Source organism: Ipomoea nil, unplaced genomic scaffold (genome assembly GCF_001879475.1).
Source record: "Ipomoea nil cultivar Tokyo-kokei standard unplaced genomic scaffold, Asagao_1.1 scaffold2705, whole genome shotgun sequence".
Lineage (NCBI taxonomy): Eukaryota > Viridiplantae > Streptophyta > Magnoliopsida > Solanales > Convolvulaceae > Ipomoea > Ipomoea nil.
Window position 1 is genome coordinate 744,923 of NW_017619133.1, and position 16,686 is coordinate 761,608.

Below are 16,686 nucleotides of genomic sequence, written 5' to 3' on the forward strand. Positions count from 1 at the left end.
TGTTTAGGTATTATATACTTGCCCATTATAGCATGCCCATTATAGGACTGTCACTTTAGTATTTCTTGGTCACAACTCACAAGAAAGGATCTGTCTCCTTTCTAGAGTTAGAGGTGGCCTTTTACAAGGTGGTTTCTTTGATAGCAACATTCAATATCAAAGTCACTGGGCAAGGAACCATAATGCATATACGAGTTTCTAGTTCCAGTAGATCAGATTTTTAGCAAGAAAAAGCAAGTGCAACTAGCCAGTCTCTACTGGCTACTTACTACTCAGCCACCAATGTCACAGCAAGGTGATTCATCATCAACATATTTCAAAAGAGCAAGTGGGAGCCAAGGGGGGTGATGAACAAATGTTGAAATTATTTGTCAAAAGTGCAGATATCTCAGCTGTTGGATCAAATTTTGAGCTTGTGATGCACAAAAGGAACAATCTTAAACTTCAACACTAGTAGAGTTGTCAGAAACAATAATTGGGTACTTGATAGATGAGTTCAAACAAAATAATGTCCAAAGGTTATTAATGAAGGCAGATTGTGAGATCAGAGCTTCAAACACTTCTCTCCTTGCACTTGTATCTAAAGACACATCAAAAGCTGCATATTCTTAAGACTACAAAACAAGCAATAGATGATGGTCGTATAATTATTTGAGTGTATAATGCCAAGCATTATGACATCAATACGAGCGCTGAATTAAAAGGTAGACCATTTAACAGTCCAACGGAATCAAGTTTCAGGATGCTCCAGCCTTCACCAAGTCTTCCAGTGCTTTCGAAATCTGTTGCTCTGAGAAGCCTTCTAATTGGAAGCCCCTTTCAACTCCCATATCTAATTTACAAATGAAAAGATTCTATTAGTTGGAGCATCAGAAGAGAAACTTATCGCATTCTTCTTATATTTACTAAGCAATGAGGAAAGCTAAACATAAAAGGCGCTTAAACTGGGGCACAAATGTCTTGAAAACCCCTAAAACAGTTTAACATATCGAAACAAACCAGAACCTGGAAAGAAACTGCTTTTTTTATATTCTGAGGAAAACCCTGAGGTCTAAATAATATGCCCAGCCTTCTAAACCCATTAAACAGGCATATCCTATAGAACACAAATTATGCTGTGCAACCGTGTGCACCATACACGGATGCAAAAACGACGTCGTTTTGACTAAAAATGCGCGTCCCACTTAAAAAAAAAAATCCAGGTTCGATTCCCGGCAATAGCATTTTTTTGTGCATAATTTGAATTATATATCCACAAATTCATAACTATATATCCACAAACCCATAACTATATATCCACAATGAATGAATAACACTAAATCCAGAATGAATGAACTAAATATCCATAAATTCATAACTATATATCCACAAATTCATAACTATATATCCACAATAATGCTGTTAAGGGGAACCGTTTTTTTTAAATGGGACGCGCGTTTTTAGTCAAAACGGCGTCGTTTTGCAACCATGTGCACCATGCATGGTGCACACGGTTGCACAGCATAACTATTGCCTATAGAATTGCAAAATTTCAACAATTCTCTTTTAATCACACCCACACTTACACTGTTGTAAAAATCGACCTAGGTTGCCCGGGGATTTCAGGCTTAGGCGTCTTTTAGTCAGCCAGCCAACTAGCGCCCAACTCGACTAAGTCAACGGAGTTTTTTTCTTTTAATAATTTGGCTTGTTTCGCTCAACAAGCCAAATTTCCTTTCTCATTACCTATTGATTTCTGCCTAAATTAGAGGTAAAGCCATCAATAGCTTACCCTTAATCAGCACAAGTCCAAACTCCAGAGTATGAAAATGGGGTCTTTACCATCCCCAATTATCACATTAACTACCCAACCAAAATACCAGATTGTTTAAAGCCTTGAACAACCAATCTCAATCAGAAAGAACACATTGAGTACACAAAAATTGAACAAAGCAGGAAATTTTGAATAGGTAAATCAATAGCCAGGTTGAATTAGCAACATCTGAAGTCCAATTATCACGAAATACAAACTAGAAATCGAGAAATTTACCGAATCTGGCCCAAATCTGAGGCTCAATGGAGCTGGCCTCCCGGATAAGGATGGGCAATTTAGGATTATGGGTCTTGATTTGTTTGTAGTTATTCTCAATAAAAGCCCTATATTCAAAGACAAATAAGTATACAATTTACACCGTCAAAAACAGAAAGGGGAACCAGACGAAGACATTATTGATACCTCAAAGGAGCGCTGGAAGGTGAATTAGGCGAGAATAAGATCCGAATCTCCTTGAGATTTCTCGAGAGCTGTCCTGTCCACGCCATCTCTTCGCTTTCCACTGCGTAGCTCTTCGGAAATTCGGTTGGCGTCCCGTGTGAGCTAAAGACGATGAATGGGAAGGCTTGACTGTAGCATGTAGTGATGGGCTCAAATAGACTGTTGGGCTCGGATCGAGCCCATAAACCAACAAATCAGGCAATGAAAGATAAATGGAAAAGTGTGTTAAATAAGCTCTCGAACTTTACTTATAAAATCAATTAAGTCTCTAACAATTACAAAGTTATAATTAGACCCATAAATATGTTATTTTGATATATTGGAGCGCAACAATTAGTTAATGGCAATTTATATCGTGCACCACAACACATATAACAATGTGTGTCCAGACACAAAACGCGCGCATTTCAATTACTGATGTCACTCCGCCTGTCCAAATGGCCTAAGAGCACCTACATCAGTGAAGAAATGGGGGAGAATTCACTACTTTTGAGGTCAAAATGCCATGGTGGCAGAGAGAGAATCAAGAGAGAGAAGGGGTGGGGAGCATCTGCAAATGTTGGGATATTACTCTGTCCAAGAAAAAGAATTAATGATGGATGAGAGAGAACCAATAGAGAAATGACATGCTTATTTTTTATATATATATTTTTTTATAAAATCAGTTTTGATTTTTATTTCCCTCCCCTCCCACATTATTCTCTTTCTTATTCACTCTTACATTCTTCCCCTAATATCTCCAACTGATAAGGATACTCTAAACTCTATTATTTGTATTCAGTTAAAAGTTTCTGTGTATTATCTCAAACATTGATATCTGTGTTAAACTCCGGGTGAGACAGGTTGGTTTGACGATGGGTTTTGGTCTCCAACTTAGTGACCTTAATTGGCGATGCAAAAGAGAGAAACCTCCCTCCCCGCTAAGTTTTTGCAGAGATGAAGCATGTGAACGAAGGAACTGAGAGTCCACATTTACCCTCATTTTTAACGTTTATTTCACGGATAAATTAACGAAGGATCATTTTAACTTAATTTTCAATGGTTGAAGACCACATTAGGTGCAATAAAAAATCGAGTTACTAAATTAAAAAAAGATCATAGTCGAAGGACTATTTTGAAAATTAACTCGTTTTATTATTTATGATTATTGGTTTATTGTAATTTAATAATATGATGATTGGTTGATTATAGTTTAATAATATAATTATTTTTTACAGACATATAATAAAAGGCTTTAAAATTTAGGCTTATTTAGGACCTACTTTGAAGCTTTTAAAAAGGCTTCAGGCCAGGCTAAATGCAGGCTCAGGCTTGAGTCTAAAAAAAAATCTACATACAGGTCCAAGCCCAGGCCTCGGCTTTATATTTTCGTAACAGGCTCAGGCCTAATTTTCTAAAGTTCGGATCGGCCTGACCTATTTCAACCCCTAGTTATGAGTTTCTGTGTATTCAGTTAAGAGTTTTTGTGTATTTAGTTAAGAGTTCCTGTGTATTCAGTTAAGAGTTTTTGTGTATTTAGTTAAGAGTTCCTGTGTATTCAGTTAAGAGTTTCTGTGTATTTAGTTAAGAGTTTATGTGTATTCAATTAAGAATTTTTGTGTATTCAGTTAAGAGTTTTTCTGTGTATTATATATCATGTTAGGTTATGTGTATTCAGTTATGAGTTTCTGTGTATTCTATTATTAGTTTATGTGTATTCAAAACAGAAGAATTTTTTTTTTGTTTTTTTTTTTTTTGACAATGCACCAAAACGACGTCGTTTTGGGTAGGGCGAGGCGCACAATGCATTGTGCGCCCTAGTGCACGATATAACGATTGCTAGTTAATGACCTACTATTGCAGGTCACTAAACTTCCAGCGATCTTTTAACCCACTTCAATGACATTCCGATTAACTCCGGCAAATTTTCAATCAATTTTTCCAAAATTTAAAGAAAAATACGGAGAAGTAATCAAAAGTTCATATGTCAAAGAAGGCAACCATTTTGATAGTCTTCTCCGACAATTTTCACTGGAGAAGGCGACCTAGCTTTCTCACTCTTGAGAAGGCCATTGTTGTAGATGGTAATTGAAAAGTCGAACATATAATCAATTTGAAAGTTTGACTAAACATGACAAAATCAATATATTGGGAGGATCCAATATGACAATAACTCCTAGTTTTTTTTTTTTTTTTTTTTTGTAGGAATAAGGTTTAAATTAGCCACTGAACGTAACATGAAAATGTAATTAGGCCACTGAATGAAAAAAAAAAATGCAATTAAGCCACTAAACAGTCCAAATGTATGCAATTTTACCTAATACGGAGTAGCATATTACCATCAATTTTAACAGATTACTTGCTTACGTGGCAGCTGAGTTGACATTTTTAATAATTTTTAATAAATTAAAAAAATTAAAAAAAAAAAAAAAAAAAAACGACGGGTGGCCCCGTCATTTTATTTTTATTTAATTTTTTTCATTTTTTTAAATTTATTATTAAAATTTATTAAAAATTATTAAAAATGCTAACTCAACTGTCACGTAAGCAAGTAATATGTTATCCGGTGAAATTGCATACATTTGGAGGATTCAATGACCTAATTACACCTCTTTTTTTTGTTCAGTACCTTAATTCATTTTCACATTCAGTTGCTAATTTCACCTTATGTTTTTTTTTTTAATAAATAAAAAGGAGCTTAGCAGTTAGCAGTGACGCAGGAAGTCAAAGGGACTAAGTAGTAATTTACGGTGTGGTATCCCTTTTGAGTTTGACACAGACGCTGTTCTCACTTCGCTCTGGAGCTCAAACATCACTACACCAGCACAGGTAGGTAGTTTGCCCTTTTTCTCTTTTCGTATTACTCCTATAATATGATTCCAACGATTACTCTTCTCCTTTCTTGCGTTATCTGTTCATAACCTGGCACTATTAAATTCTAGATTCTGGATTGTTATTTTACAAGATGAGTTGGGAATTTTCTAGGTTTTTTTTTTTTTTTTTTTTTTCTAATTTAAAAAATGCCTCTTGGTCTGGTTAAAAAGAAGAAAGAAAACTGGAAAAAATCTCCCCCAATTAGTTTGATTCTGATATTTACACATTTGCAGATTTCCTCTTCATTGTACCACTCATAAATATTTGGTTTTCATTTAATATATAAGGCGATGGCTGATATTGATGCATATGAATTGATTAGCAAGTACAGTGAATGATTCCAGAACCTAAAGTCGGAAATTATTTGGATATGTGACCTATTTTTTGGAAACTGGTGCCAAGAAAGCATGCGTGTAATGTGTTTGATTTATGTGCTTATTTCAGTTGCTTGTTACATTGCATTTGCATTTGTAATTGGTGGGTTAGGGTTTCCTCACACGAACATACATATATTGAATGAGTAAAAATTATGATTTTGCCATTTAGTCATGCATCAATCAATCTGTCTTGCTCAGTATCTTTAGGTGTCTGGTTCAGTGGTTCTCTGGATTTACAGTTTCTTCTTGATGACTTCAAAACTTCTTATACATAATGGCTTGCTTCAAGATTAATTCATAGTGTTTCCCCTTGTTGAATATACTTTTACATATATGTTTTTTGTTGTCATTTCCATTAATATGAAAGAAGTCTTTGAGAGTATTACTTTACATGATTTTCTCGAAACAATGGATCAAAAGAAGACAAACAGAAAAGGGCACCTTTTTGGCTTTTTCTGTTCTAGTAAAAAAATTAGGATAATATACTAATATACTAATACTAATTCTTAGAAGGCACACAGTAGTGACAGTATTATATTCTGGATATGAATAATATAGTGTGTCACCATCTCAGCTTGAAATCTTGCACTGGAATTCCTCCATCACCCAATTGATGTGCAGGTAGTCTCCTTACTTTACCGCTTGTACTAGGAAACTCTGTCATGCCCTTCACTTTAATTAGAAAACACAAGCATGAAGGATGATGTGTTGCTCGGTTGGCCTTCTTTTATTTTTATTTTTATTTTTTTCTTCCTATTATTGTTACATTCCTGGGCAACGATGGTTGTGTCAATGATACCTCTGCACAACATGGTGGATGGTTCGCATGGAGCTGGTTTCCAAACTTCCTTCACCATTCATTTTTGTCTTGTGGCAACCGTCAGATGCCAGTGTAGACCTCTGCCATTGAGCAAGGTGATGACCTTCCATGTAAACTAGTAATTATAGGTAGCTGCAACTCTTGTTGTGCTTGCTGGCTTTATACCTTCATTCTCACCCTTTCTCTCCCTATTTTTTATGAATTCAGATGTTATCATCTCAACATGGGAGCCTCAAACGTGTCCATCCATCACCCCATTGCAATCCACATGGCTCCATATATTATCTCTCTCTCTCTCTCTCTCTCTCTCTCTCTCTCTCTCTCTCTCTCTCTCTCTATATATATATATATATATATATATATTGAGATGCCATCATCTTAACATCGAAGCTTACACAAATGTCTCTATGTAATCCAATTGCAATGCCTGTGACTTCACGTTGTGTAACCATAACCCATGGCCACATATTGAGTATGAAGTCAATAGCAAATATAATAGAAGATAGATAGAGCACTTAACTTTTGTCGCATGATAACACTCAAGCGGCAGAACATGAACTTCTGCCTCAACTGTGCCATCTCATCAAGAAAAGATGATGCTTTGTTTTTAACAGATAAAGGGATTTATTTATAAAATAAAATAAAACACAGGTAAAGGGGACATGACTTTTGTATCAGATTCCCAAATATGGTGGTTTGCATAATGAAAAAGTAAGAAAGTAATGTGAAAAGGAGAGTGATTTGTTAGGACTTAGGAATTTATATAATAAATGAATGTTTGAGACTTTGAGGTATCTAGCATGCTACGTAAACTTGAGTGATATTTTTGGGTGTTAAAATATCATTTTACGTTTAGTTATATTAAAATCCTTGGTCAGGTGAGTAAGTTAGCTACTTTTATGTTAGTTGAAGAGTCTACTGGTAGTAACCAGAGGAGTTACAGTTGGTTTACTGATTTGGGAGTCTACTGGTTGTAACCAGTTGAGTTTCAGTAAATTCGATAGAGACACGAATATGACTAGTAGAGTCAAGAAACCAGTAGAGGTGAAAAGAAGTAGAATTGCAAGTAGAACATATGAGATACTAGGAAAGACCTGGTTCTCGCCGTGGTGAGGAGTGGCAGAACAGTCATTGAGATACATCAGGTTCTTGCTGTGACAAGAATGTTGCTTGCTTGAGCAGGCTATTTTCAGCATGATCTTGCTGCGGTGTGGGTTGTCTTCTGGTCGTTTGATTTTTGGATTTTGGCTGTGTTTAAATTTGATTCAAACATCATTCCTAATCAGTTAGTGGAATAATAACTTTATCCTAATGGAAGTTATTTTATAACTTCCATGTAACTTCCATGAAGTGGTCTTTGTATATTATTATATAAGAGGGAGTGGTTGGTTGCAAAATAGATGTTGAACAAGAAACATTCATCAAAGCGACAAAGCCTGAATAATGCCTTTTTCTGGCGTAATATCATATTTGAGAAAATATGAGATAACATTTTTAAATTACATCATTGATGAAACCATCTTGTATCTCACAAGTTTTAATTTGGATTTCTCTTGTTGCTTAAGTGAGGGTGATTAAAGACTTGTAGAAAGGTGTTTTTTACACGCATGAAGATGTTTATTGATGATAGTTTTGTACCCTCATTTTCCTATTCACCCTTGTATTTTTCTAATGTGATTTACTAATGGCACTTGGTCGCTTGAACCCTTTTGGCTAGTGATTTATAATGATTTTATTTTTCTGCATACAATTGAGAGAGACTATTGCAAAAGATGGACCTAGCGTTTTCTCACACATTTGTAGATCTTTTCCCTTTTTATAGATTATCCTGTAGCAGTTGTAAATGGCAGGTATAGTTTATATAAGAACGGGTAGTGCAGCTGTAATTCCCGCTTTATTGGTAGAGTGATAGATGATTCCTTAGGAAGAGCTATGCATCAAACTCCTCCTCATGCTCCGGTCAATCAAACTCTTGGCCAATTATACTCCCGATTGATCAAACTTCTTGACCAACCAATTGAATACACTGAATAGTACTATCCTTCAAATATCTTCCCTTTTTTATTTTATTTTATTTTTTTTTTCTGAAAGATACTATGAATTGCTTCTTTTGCTGGCATGTTTTTTTTATTGTAAATAAAACAAATTTGATGGTTGCAAGTGATAAAGGCTTTTATTGTTTTATGCATTATGATTTACACAATGAATTTGGCTATCATCTTCTGCAGCCATGCTGAACCAGTGAACTAAGCATCACTAATTTGTGCATTCTCTTCCATCCCTGAGATAATTGTCTCAGCTTGTTTTGTGTTTCATTCCCTGTAACTGTGAACTGTTTTCATCATCATTCTTATACCTCCTTGCAAATGTTGTACCTAGTCCTGACAAACTTATCTGCACTTCTGAAACTAAGCTAATTTCTTTATGTAATGTGCAGGTCTACACAACATATAATCTTTAGTAAACAGCCATGGGAGAATTTTTGGCACTTTCACAGTCCGCTATACTGCTTCCTCATTCTCGGGTCCAAGCTTGCAACCGAAGGCAGCATTCCTTTGATCACTATCAACCATTCCCAACAATGCCCTTATCCTTGCGTGCTCTAACTAGGTCACCTACATATTCCCCACATATTTCCTCTCGACAGAACAGATTCATGTGGGGGATCACTGCAGGTGTTGTCTCTGACTCTAGCATTCCAACCACCTTTGCAGCTGATTCAGCTGGGAGAGAGTACTCCATTGCACCAGACTCTGGCGGTGATGGAAATGGCCCGAGTGATGCAAATGGCAATGGAGGCGATGGTGGAAATAATGACAATAATAACGGTGGTAATGAAGGGGGATCGGATGATGGCAAGGAGGATCATAGCAAACGGAAGGCAGCTCTTTCCATGTCCCAGAAGTTGACACTGGGCTACGCTTTCTTGGTTGGAGCCGGTGGAGTCATGGGCTATTTGAAGAGCGGCAGCCACAAGTCCTTGATCGCGGGTGGAGTGTCAGCCTCGCTTCTGTATTATGTCTACACCGTACTTCCAACAAACCCTGTTTTCGCATCATCCGTGGGTTTAGTCCTCTCCGCTGGGCTCTTGGGCGTCATGGGTTCGCGCTTTATGAAGTCGAAAAAGGTCTTCCCGGCTGGTGTTGTCTCCTTTGTGTCTCTTGTTATGAGCGGTGGTTATTTACATGGAATCATGCGCAGTGTGCATTAGAATAGATGAAGAAGTTGTGGGATGCTGTCAGGAAGTTGTGGTAGGTAGAGTTCATGAGTGTGACAAACATCTATTTCCATCTTTTGCCTTCTTGTTTGAACAAGTTTTTGAATTGTTGTCTGCATCCCTAATTAAATCAACTCAATAATAGACTATTAAAATAAATTTCAACCGACTCAAATGGCCCAAATATCTATATAAACCCTAGTTATCACCGGTCAATAGGTGTCATTGTTGGAATTTTTTGTACTTTTAGTCGCACGATTATAGTGGCAATGGCAGAATTGATTCATGACTTTTGAATCTTGCAATTTTAGTCCACGACTATTGATTTTTTTGCAAAAATGGTCCTTCCGGCCATTTTTCCGTCAAAATTTCACAGGAAAAAAAATCTCTATTTTTATCCGGGTTAAAATTGACATTTTACTTATCTCAAAAAATTAAAAGAAAAAAATTGATATTTGACTACATACAATATTACTGGGCTACATACTACTGCCCCAGGCGGCGGAGTACATGTACCACTCCAATGCTGCTGCCGGATAACCCAACTAGCCCGGGGAACGCCACGGCCGCTCCGCCGCTTACTGACAGCCCTGCCTGCTCTAGGAACTCCGCCGCCTGGGGCAGTAGTATGTAGCCCAGTAATATTGTATGTAGTCATATATCAATTTTTTTTCTTTTAATTTTTTGAGATAAGTAAAATGTAAATTTTAACCCGGCTAAAAATGGAGAATTTTTTTTTCCGGTGAAATTTTGACGGAAAAGTGGCCGGAAGGACCATTTTTGCAAAAAAATTAATAGTCGTGGACTAAAATTGCAAGGTTCAAAAGTCGTGAATCAATTCTGGCAGTGCCACTATAGTCGTGGGACTAAAAGTGCAAAAAACTCGTCATTGTTGCATCATCATATATTGCGAAGAGTGGATGGGATGTCAATCCATTTACGGAGGGTTTGATTGGAGGGAATTGTTTTTGACATCACACACGAATAAGATATTTAGTATCTAGAGAAACTCTAGTTACTCTCTATTAATGCAGCATCATTTACTACTTATGAGTAAAAATAGTATATCAATCAGTTTATTAAAATAAAATCCAACTCACCCAAATATATATAGAAACTCTAGTTGCTATAAATCAACATGAGTCATCTTTAATTCATCTACCACTCATTAATAAAAAATAATATAACCTAGATATTTTTTATTATTATTATTTTTTTTTTTGTTGCAAAAGTAGCCTAGATATCTATAGAAAGAGTTAATTTCAGCAATGGTCCTCTGAGTATAGTGATTTTCCACAATTGGTCCTCATCTTTTAATTTGGACAATTTTGACACTCGACTATCAAAATCTTTTCAATATTGATCCTTCTGTCATAAACCTGTTAAGTGGATGTCAGATAGAATGATAAAACCATCATTTCACTTGCTGAGTGTAATTCCTTGTCATATGAATATTGAAACTGGTTTGAATAGAGTTTAAGTCCTTTATAGGAAAGAACACTTGTCATCACCTCCACTAAACCTTCATAAACAAAAAGAACACTTATCATCACCTCCACTAAACATCACGTATTTATGATTCCTCAGATCGAAGAAGGCAGTAAAAGGCAGGAATGAACTCATGAAGGATGATAAGAAGGATGGGCTTTTCTGAGGAGAAACTTCCAGATTTGAAGTTGCAACAACAGATTTTATGGTTAGGAATTTCTATGTTATACGTAATATGGTAATTGAACAACTGAACAAGTATTTGAGAATGTTGATTATATTATATTGCCAGCACTAAAGTCAAACATTTACAAGAAGTCGGATTCAACTTCAAACACCACCATTGAAGAAAGCATTCCCAGTCAAACGTCATCGTTTTTTACCTTATTAACATCGAAACATTAGGCAAAAACAGTCAAACGTCAAAAATTAGCCGGAAATGTCGATGGATTTCACATCACGCTACTTCTTCTCCCCTCCTTTGGAACTATGACGGTCAAAAGTCAGAACGTTGTTGTCCATGCTAGCCTTCACTTGATCCAACTTAGCATTCTCCGACAGCCGGAACCTCCTGAAGAACTTTCCGAAGCTTCGCTCGATGCGGTGCCAAGTGTCACCCTTTTCCTCCAACTCACGCTTCCGCTCGCCGCTGATCTAGAGAAGATTTGGGGATTTTGATATATGTGGGTATAGAAGTTTGGGGTTTTGATTTACTTCGTATCTACAGAGAGGAACAACAAGGAATTATACACTCAGTAGGTGAAAGGACGGTTTTACCCTTCTATTTGACGTTCACTTAACAAGTTTATAACGGAAGGACAAACATTGAAAAGATTTCAATAGTGAGTGTCAAAATTGTCCAAATTAAAATACGAGGACAAATTGTGAAAAATCACTATACTCAGAGGACCATTGCTGGATTTAACTCTATATAGAAACCTACAAAACAACCTTTTAACATTACCTAAAAATGAAGTATGTTTTGATTTTAAAAAAATAAATAAAAATTACCATCACCCAACCATGTCTCTCCCACCACCAAAACCACAACACCTCTATAAGCCATAGCCCACTACTAAGGTTGTGCTTATCCCAACCAATCTTTCCCTTGCTAGATGAACTGACACATTGAATTTTTTTTATATATATATGATGACATGGTTAGAGCACCAATATCTGTTCATTTTTCTTGCATTTTTTAGAACAAAAAATCAACTTTGGATTTTTTTAGAGAAGTGGCATGCAGTTTTTTGTCAAAATCTTCCTCCAGAAACAAAGTTTTTCCAGAGAAATAATTGTGGAGATATTGCAGAAGAAATAATTGATGTTGGGGTTCAAACAGATGTGGAGGGCTGGTTTTTTCACTTTTGTTCTCCCTGCAAGAAATGCATATTTGTGGGGTCCATAATATGAGAGAGAAAAACAAGACAGTAGGCGCGCTGATAGTGATCCTTTTCCTTTTTTTTTTTTTTTTGTTTTTTTAAATCAATTTTGTTTTTTTTTTTCTCGCCCTCTCATATTTTCTTTCTTAATCACACATACAAATACTCTTCAAAAATCGCAATGAAAATAAAATACTAAGAGCAACCCCATTAGGGGGATCATGCTCAAATTTTAGAATAGTAAAATCTCATATGTTTTGTTTTTTCAGAAATGGAGGTGTTAATTTTTGAAAAATTCTTTCTATTGTAACACTCCCAGATCTATCTAAAAAAAAAAATTACAAAAAAAACAAAAACAAAAAAACAAAAAACAAGGGTGAGACGCGCAAGTGCGTTTCACCCTGCGGCCTAGCGCGCCCGCTAGGGCGATTGAGAGTGGCCGCCAACTGGCAACACTCTCAATTGAAGACTTTTTTTTTTTAATTTCATTTTAAAATCATGCTGGCCATTGCATTTGCAATGGCCAGTTCTTTTTTTTATTATTTTTTTTTAAACAACGGTTAAATTTATATTTATTAATTAAATTAAAATTCTTAATTATCAATAATATTATTATTAAATTTAAAATTATTAATAATGTTATTATTAAATTTATAATTATAATTTTTAGAATGATACATAAAGAAATAATTAAAATATATAAGATAAAATGGTGAGTCAATAAAAAATTGAAAAAAAAAAAAAAACCTAAAATTAATGTGGAGAAAATTTTTGTAATTGAGTGAGATAGTAGATGATGAGGTGGATGTTGAGATCCACAAAAAAATGGGAAAAAAATCACAATTATTGAAAATGCCCTAAGGGCATCCTCAATAGTGAGAATCTTGGTGTAGTTTTTTAAGGAGTTTTTGGAGGTATGATTAGAAAAGAGAAATGAGTGAAAAAATGAAAAATAAAAAACTGACAAAATCCCTGCAAACCCCCCCCCCCCCCCCCCCCCCCCCCCCCCCAAATCCCCAAAACCCACAAATTAACCAGACTACCCCAACCCTCTATCTCCTCTCTCATCTCTCCTCCACATACTCATTTTTTTCTATGCAAAATCCCTTGTTAGGGATGCTCTTAGCAAACTTGCTATTGCAACAAGTTTGCTAACTTGGCAAAGGCTGCTACAGCAATAGTTGTGGCAGCCTTTTGTACTTTTTATATACTCCCTCAATCCTGTAATGCATGCCTTCTTTGTTTTTGGCACGGATTTTAAGGCAAACAATAAAAGTGGATTCTCTTTCCATTTATGCCCTTATTTCTTTTTTGTGAACACTCATTTATGCCCTTGTCTTCTCCAACTTACCTACTTCTCTAACGGAAACGAAGGTCATCAATTCAAGTAGTAAAATTTTGACAAGAGCATATGTCGGTGGCGACTTTTGAAACCCATTAATTACAAGAAGAAAAGAAGAAAAAGATGATGCTGATGATGAATGGGGATTTTGAAGAAGAAATTTTGAAATGGCAATCAAGAGAACAAAGAAGAAAAGTTTATGTTGCAAAAAAAAAAAAAAAAAAAAAAAATTCATTTATTCTTCTTCTCTAAACTGAGCACAACTTTTGAGGACAGTATTGTGTGGAGTTGTGGTTAAAATCTAAAGGTTAATCTTGTAAAAATAAAAATATAATGATATTATTTTTAAGAAATAGACAATATTTTGAGACTAACAAAAAAAAAAAATTACAAAAATAAAGACAACCTAACAAAATATCTCCCTCACTCTCTTAAATCTCTTGACAAACCCCATTACCAACTTCCTTTCAACCCTTCAAACGCAATAACCCATCACCAATCTCTACATTCACAATTTGACACCCCTATGACCTACATTCCATTTAATGCACACAAACTGAACATTCCAACTAGACCTAGCAGAATCTTTTGCCCAATACAAACACCCATCAATTTATATATAGCTATGATATTTGAACCCAACAATATAATTCAACAAAGCAGAGTCCATAGACAATAGAAATGAAAAAGAGTTTCATTAATTGATAACCAAACATTACGTTTACAACACAACTAACAATTACACCTTCTATAAGCAAAGAATGGCCCCAAGTCACATACAGAAACAAGGGACAAAACCCCACTAATCTACACTATCAAATCAAGCAGCCTTCTTCTTGGGGGACTTGGCAGCCTTTGCCTTTGGCTCCTTTGTTGCCTCAGATCCACTCTTCTTGGGCAACAACACAGGGTTTATGTTGGGCAGCACCCCACCATGGGCAATGGTCACCCCAGCCAACAACTTCCCCAGCTCCTCATCGTTCCTCACAGCCAAAAGAACATGTCTGGGAATGATCCTGTTCTTCTTGTTGTCCCTCGCTGCATTTCCAGCCAACTCCAAAACCTATAACCAACCAAAACCCCACCTCGTAAATCACAAACATAAATCTGACACTACTGGTAATTATGAAATTTCAGACTACCTAAAAGTTATCTTAAATCAAATCGAAAATCTTGTTCCAATCACTTTTGATATCTAAAAAAATTATTTTCGACCACTTTTTACTTTCAAGTGATCGAAAATTTCACAATTTCCAGTAGTGTAAAACAAACAGACACACATAAATCACTACATACCTCGGCAGCCAGGTATTCGAGAACGGCAGCCATGTAAACAGGAGCGCCGGTGCCGACACGCTGGGCATAGCGGCCCTTCTTGAGGTAACGCCCGATCCTACCCACCGGGAACTGAAGCCCGGCACGGACGGAGCGGGTAACCGGCTTCTTCTTCGGGCCGCCGCCTTTCCGGCCGCCGGCACCCTTCTTTATCTTCGCCGCCGGAGCATCCATGGAATGATAAGCTAAATTAAGCTAAACTCTTTGGGTATAAAAAGATTGGAGCGCTTAATGCGGAGGATTGAGCACGATGAAGAGCAGGCGGTTGTCGCCTCTCTTTTATAATGGTCTCGGTGTCAACTGGGAGTGGGGGGCTGAATCTTGGCCGTTGATTTGATGTTAATCGAAGACTGGAAAGCGCGAGGATGGAGATCCGTGGCATTTCGTTTTGGACCAATAGCGAGCCAACTTGAATTTGAATTTCGCGGTGGGTGAGGCCTGAAATCGGATAAGGTCACGAAATTCTCCCGCCTAAACATTTCGGGGTTTTCAGATATTTTCTTTTTCTTTTCTGAAAACAGACTAAAGATTACACGTATGTTTTCGTTTTTTATTCAACTAGTATTTGCACCTGGGCGATTCACGGAATGAATATGTTGTAATATATTAAGAATATATGAATTGATATATAATTATTTAAATTAGAACATCAAATATTATATAGTGCACTTAAAGATATGATTTGAATCGTTTATATATTTTGATGTTATCATTGCTTGAATTTGTGTAAATAATTGCTCAAATTAATAGCTAATGTCAAGATGTACGGATGCGGTCCTATAATTTTGAAGACTTTTTTATCATTGTTTAGTATTTTCATACATTAGGTAAATGTGTTCGTTCTCTAACAACTCAGTTATAGAAATGAATTGCTATCCATATTCATTTGTATGGAAGATATATTTTTTTGTCTAGATATATAGCAACTTTTTCATTTAAAAAAAAATAATATTACCGATTATATTTACACATTATTGAAACCTCTTTGTAGAGGACATTGATAGTGACAACATAATCTAACATCTTCTCCATCAGGACGAGTTACTTGGGTGAAATATATAATGGTAGAATATCACTCAATTAGTTATCCTTTTATATTTTCAGTCAATTCGTAATATCAGATTCATTTTCAGCCAATTTTTTTTTTTTATTTTCAATCAATTAGAATATCAAATGCAATGATATTTTTACCTAACTTCCGTTCCATTTTTAATTGATGATGTAGATATTATTATTGAAATATTTCTGTTACATTTTTAATTTACCTTTACTATTTTTTAGAATATGCATTTACTATTGATAATGTAGAATATTATTATTCGAATATTTTTCTCCAATTTTTAATTTTCATTCCATTTTTAATTAAAATGCAATGATCTTACCATTTTTTTAGTCAATTATAGATCATTTTTTATTTGCAGTCAATTATTAATATTCATTTCCTTTTATATTTTCAGTCAATTAGTAATATTAGATTCATTTTCAGTTAATTATTCATTTTTATTTCCAATCAATCAGTCAATTAGAATATAGATGCAGTGATATTTTTACCTAATTTTCGTTCCATTTTAATTTTTTTTTTTGAAATACCATTTTAATTTGATGATGTAAAATATTA

The 16,686-nt window shown here is 35.5% G+C and overlaps 3 protein-coding genes across 3 annotated transcripts; 1 reads left to right on the plus strand and 2 right to left on the minus strand.

The window, feature by feature from the left end:
• Positions 1 to 425: 425 nt before the first annotated feature.
• Positions 426 to 2,377, minus strand: LOC109156372 (NADH dehydrogenase [ubiquinone] 1 alpha subcomplex subunit 2). Its single transcript, XM_019304209.1, has 3 exons — positions 2,216 to 2,377; positions 2,030 to 2,136; positions 426 to 832 (listed from the first exon to the last, which is right to left on the minus strand). The coding sequence occupies exons 1-3, from the start codon at positions 2,299 to 2,301 to the stop codon at positions 738 to 740; spliced, it is 288 nt and encodes a 95-aa protein (XP_019159754.1). The 5' UTR covers positions 2,302 to 2,377; the 3' UTR covers positions 426 to 737.
• A 2,581-nt stretch (positions 2,378 to 4,958) lies between these two features.
• On the plus strand, positions 4,959 to 9,680 carry LOC109156369 (protein FATTY ACID EXPORT 2, chloroplastic-like). Its single transcript, XM_019304205.1, has 2 exons — positions 4,959 to 5,062; positions 8,742 to 9,680. Exon 2 carries the CDS (start codon positions 8,775 to 8,777, stop codon positions 9,513 to 9,515), a length of 741 nt encoding a protein of 246 aa, XP_019159750.1. The 5' UTR covers positions 4,959 to 5,062; positions 8,742 to 8,774; the 3' UTR covers positions 9,516 to 9,680.
• Positions 9,681 to 14,404: 4,724 nt separating this feature from the next.
• LOC109156370 (probable histone H2A.2) lies at positions 14,405 to 15,339 on the minus strand. The gene is made up of 2 exons (XM_019304206.1): positions 15,030 to 15,339; positions 14,405 to 14,796 (listed from the first exon to the last, which is right to left on the minus strand). Exons 1-2 carry the CDS (start codon positions 15,240 to 15,242, stop codon positions 14,554 to 14,556), a joined length of 456 nt encoding a protein of 151 aa, XP_019159751.1. The 5' UTR covers positions 15,243 to 15,339; the 3' UTR covers positions 14,405 to 14,553.
• Between the last annotated feature and the right edge of the window lie 1,347 nt (positions 15,340 to 16,686).

Excerpts from the sequence above, each read along its gene's own strand:
- LOC109156370 (XM_019304206.1), bottom strand. The coding sequence starts at position 15,242 with ATGGATGCTCCGGCGGCGAAGATAAAGAAGGGTGCCGGCGGCCGGAAA. Across the intron at positions 14,797-15,029 it reads TCGAATACCTGGCTGCCGAG|GTTTTGGAGTTGGCTGGAAA; the intron begins GTATGTAGTGAT and ends GGTTGGTTATAG.
- LOC109156372 (XM_019304209.1), bottom strand. The coding sequence starts at position 2,301 with ATGGCGTGGACAGGACAGCTCTCGAGAAATCTCAAGGAGATTCGGATC. Across the intron at positions 2,137-2,215 it reads CCTTCCAGCGCTCCTTTGAG|GGCTTTTATTGAGAATAACT; the intron begins GTATCAATAATG and ends CTTTGAATATAG. Across the intron at positions 833-2,029 it reads TCAGATTTGGGCCAGATTCG|ATATGGGAGTTGAAAGGGGC; the intron begins GTAAATTTCTCG and ends TTTGTAAATTAG.
- LOC109156369 (XM_019304205.1), top strand. The coding sequence starts at position 8,775 with ATGGGAGAATTTTTGGCACTTTCACAGTCCGCTATACTGCTTCCTCAT.